The sequence below is a fragment of the Myotis davidii genome, unplaced genomic scaffold (assembly GCF_000327345.1).
Source record: "Myotis davidii unplaced genomic scaffold, ASM32734v1 scaffold1115, whole genome shotgun sequence".
NCBI lineage: Eukaryota > Metazoa > Chordata > Mammalia > Chiroptera > Vespertilionidae > Myotis > Myotis davidii.
Genome location: NW_006287910.1, coordinates 1,485,788 through 1,490,002, shown reverse-complemented (window position 1 = coordinate 1,490,002; position 4,215 = coordinate 1,485,788). Strand labels below are relative to the sequence as shown.

Genomic DNA, 4,215 nt, shown 5'->3' with positions numbered 1-4,215 from the left:
CGCCCAAGGTCACAGAGCATGTAAGTGTTAGAGCCAGGACTTGAGTGTGAGAACAAGGTAAGAGCCAGACCCAGGGCGTTTATTTCCTATTTCTAATTCCAGCAGTATCAGCACCCCTTCCCTTTGAGCTGTACTCAATTAGAGGCGATTCATGGCCATCCCAGCAGCAGCTGAACCCCTTATAAACCTTAACTGGCTGGACAGCCCTGAGCTGTGGGAGCTCACAGCTCAGCTCCTCTATAGCTTGTGAAGAAGCAGTTACAACCCACCCAATCCACCAGCCACCACTCACATGCCTGTTATCAGCAGGACAGCTGGGCGGGCAGCAGAAGCTGAGGCAAAGCACTCAAGAGATGTCCCTTGCCTGGCCAGCGTGGCTCAGTGGTTGAGCATCAACCTATGAACCAGAAGGTCATCATTCAATTCCTAGTGAGGGCACATGCCCTGGTTGCAGGCTTGATCCCCAGTAAGGGGTATGCAGGAGGCAGCCAATCAGTGATTCTCTCTCATCATTGATGTTTCTATCTCTCTCTCCCTCTCACCTCCTCTCTGAAATCAATACAAATAAATTAATTTAAAAAAAGACTAAGGCAAGATTATTAAATTTAAAAAGAAAATGAAACAGCTGGCTCACATGCTTCAATTATGTCAATGCCATAAAAAAAAAGAGAGAGAGAAAGGAGAAGAGATCTTTCAGATTAAAGAAAACTAAAGAGACAACATGATTCAATGCAATACATGACATTGGACTGGATTCTGAACTGGGGGGAAAATGCTCAAAAGAATAGTATTGGGACAACTGGAAAACTGGGAAGATAGACAGATTTTTCTTTTTAAGTGTTCATGTTAAATTTTCTGAATTTAGTAATTATACTGTGGTTACATTAAGAGAATATCCACGCTTCAAGAAAAGATATTTTGAAAAATTAAGCAGTAAAGGGGCATGGTGGCTGCTACCTACTCTCAAATGATTCAGAAAGTTAAATAATGTATGCATAAAGATAAAACAAATATGACAAAATGTTCAAAATCGGTGACTACGAACAACGAGGATACAGGGCTAGGGCGAGTCCTTGGTATCATTCTTGCAACTTGGCTATAGTTTGAAATTATCTCAGGATAAAAACTTTTCTTTTTTTGCCTTATTTTATTTTTTAAATCATGGTGGACATATATTACACTAGTTTCAAGAGTACAACATAGTGATTCTACATTTACAGACCTTACGATGTGATTACCACGTATGTCTGGTAATCATCTGTCACTGTACAGTTATTACAATATTATTGACTATATTTCCTGTGCTGTACCTTATAGCCCATGACTTACTAATTTTATAACTGGAGTCTGTACCTCCATTTATGAAATAATTTTTTATTTTTCAATTACAGTTGATATACAATATTATATTAATTTTGGCACACAATCACTCAGTGATTAGACCTTTCTATCACTTACGAGTAATCACCCCAATAAATCTAGTACCCATCTGATACCATACATAGTTATTACAATATTATTAAATATATTCCCTATGCTATACTTTACATCCCCATAACTATTCTGTAACTCCCAATTTGTACTTCTAAATCCTTGCACCTTTTTGACCCAGCCCCCAACACCTCTCCCATCTGGCAAAGGTAAAAATGCTCTTTGTATTTATGAGTCTGTTTCTATTCTGCTTTTGTTTTTTAGATTCCACATATAAGTGAAATCATATGGTATCTTTCTCTGTCTGACTTATTTCACTCAGCACAATACCCTCTGGGTCCATTCATGTTGTTGCAGATGACAAGATTTCATTCTTTATTGTGGCTGGATTATATTTCATTATACATATCTATTTATATATTGTTTATATATTTGTGTATTGATGGACATTTAGATTGCTCCCATATATTGGCTATCTATATATATAAAAGCCTAAGCGACCGGCCGAATGGCCAGTAGCTATGACGTGCACTGACCACAAGGGGGCAGACACTCAATGCAGGAGCTGCCCCCTGGTGGTCAGTGCACCCCCACAGGGGGAGCTGTAAATAATGCTGCAATGAACATATGGATGTAAATGTCTTTTTGGTTTAGTGTTTGGGGTTTCTTTGGATAAATATCTCAAAGTGGAACTGCTCTGTCCTTTGTCTCTTGTTATAGCCTTTGTTTTAAAGTCTATTTTGTCTGATATTCAGTATTGCTACTCCAGCTTTTTTTTCCCATTTTCATGAAATATCTTTTTCTAGCCCTTTACTTTCAGTCTGTAGTTGTCTTTAGATCTGAAGCGCGTCTACTGTAGACAGCATATGCAAGGGTTTTGTTTTGTTATCACTTAGCCACCATATGTCTTTTGACTGAAGCATTTAATCCATTTGCATTTAAAGTAATTGTTGATAGATACTATTATGTATTTATTGCCAATTTATTATTCATATTCTTATCTTTCTTTTTTTCTTCTTCTTCTTAAAGAAGACCTTTCAACATTTCTTATAGTACTCACTTAGTGGTGATGAACTCCTTTTGCTTTTGTGTGTGTGTGTGTGTGTGTGTGTGTGTGTGTCTGAGAAGCTCTTTATCTGTCCTTTGGTTCTAAATGATAGCTTTGCTAGGTAGAGTAATCTCGGTTTTGGGTCCTTGCTGTTCATCACTCTGCATATTTTGTGCCACTCCGTTCTGGTCTGCCAAGTTTCTGTTGAGAAATCAGCTGACAGTCTTATGGGAGCTCCCTTATAAGTAACTAACTGCTTTTCTCTTGCTGCTTTTAAGATTCTCTATTTGTCTTTAACCTTTGCCATTTTAATTATGATGTGTCTTGATGTGGGCCTCTTTGTGGAACTTTCTGCACTTCCTGGACTTGTGTGTATTTTGCCTTCACCAGGTGAAGGAAGAATTTTCATTATTTCTTCAAATAGGTTCTCAATCCCTTGCTCTCTCTTTTCAATACTTGATGTTGTCCCTGAGAACCCTTAAACTGTCCTCATTTTTCAGAATTCTTTTTTCTTTTTGATGTTCTGATTGGGTGTTTTCTGCTACCTTGTCTTCTAAATGACTGATTTGATCCTCTGTTTCATCAAATCTGCTATTGACTCCTTCTAGTGCAGGGGTGGGCAAACTTTTTGACTCGAGGGCCACAATGGGTTCTTAAACTGGACCTGAGGGCCGGAACAAAAGCATGGATGGAGTGTTTGTGTGAACTAATATAAATTCAAAGTAAACATCATTACATAAAAGGGTACGGTCTTTTTTTTCAATAGTTTTATTCATTTCAAATGGGCCGGATCTGGCCCACGGGCCGTAGTTTGCCCACGGCTGTTCTAGTATATTCTTCATTTCAGTTATTGTATTCTTCATTTCTGACTGGTTCTTTTTTATGGTTTCTATGTCCTTTTTAATGCTGTTGAGGTTCTCACTAAGTTCCTTGAGCATCCACATCACCATTGTTTTAAACTCTGTATCCCGAATGCTTGCCTTCAAGTTTCATTTAGTTCTTTTTTCTGAAGATTTCTCCTGTTCTTTCTGTTGGGACATGTTTCTTTGTCTCACCATTTTGGCTGCCTCTCTGAGTTTGTTTCTATGTGTTAGGTAGATCTTCTATGTCTCCCAGTCCTGGTAGAATGGCCTAATGTAGTAGGTGTTCTGTGGGGCCCAGTGGCACAGCCTCATGAAGAATAAGAAATGTGCTCAAGGTCCTACAGCTAGTAAGGGACAGAGATGATAAGTGAACCCATGTCTGAATGCAAGGCCCCAGTCTTATCTACCACATCATTGTTCTGTCTTCTAGAAAAAGGAACTCAGGGCCAATGAAGTAGAAGAAACATGTTAGTTTTCACCAACCACTACTCCCCACCCAGGAACACCCCTCTCCCCATGATGACTTACAGTTTTGGCTTTGTTGAGATGTGTCATCTGAATGTAGCCCCGGTCATGGTGGGAAAGATAGAGGAAGTAGAAGGGGAAGCTGACCCAGAGGTAAAAACAAGGCACCCACACAAGGACAGTGTTCTGAAAGCACTTGGTGAAGTCGGGATTGCTGGTGTACCATGTGATATTCCAGTCCTGTAGAAACAAACACAAGCACAGAGTCAATGGGTGTGCCAAAGAGTGATGGGGGCTTGTGTGTAATTCAAAACTAGTTGTCACCCTGGCTCAGTATGGCTCAGTTGGTTGGGTGTTGTCCTGTGCACCAAAAGATTGCTAGTTCAATTCCCAGTCCAGGCACACGCC

At 39.6% G+C, this 4,215-nt stretch overlaps 1 protein-coding gene across 1 annotated transcript in view; it reads right to left on the bottom strand.

Moving 5' to 3' along the window:
• ABCC1 (ATP binding cassette subfamily C member 1) overlaps window positions 1-4,215 on the bottom strand; it is a 108,010-nt gene that overhangs the window by 103,402 nt on the left and 393 nt on the right. Inside the window, exon 2 of the mRNA XM_015561295.1 lies at window positions 3,871-4,047. Coding sequence (XP_015416781.1) covers window positions 3,871-4,047 — 177 coding nt within the window. The remainder of the gene's footprint in view (window positions 1-3,870; window positions 4,048-4,215) is intronic.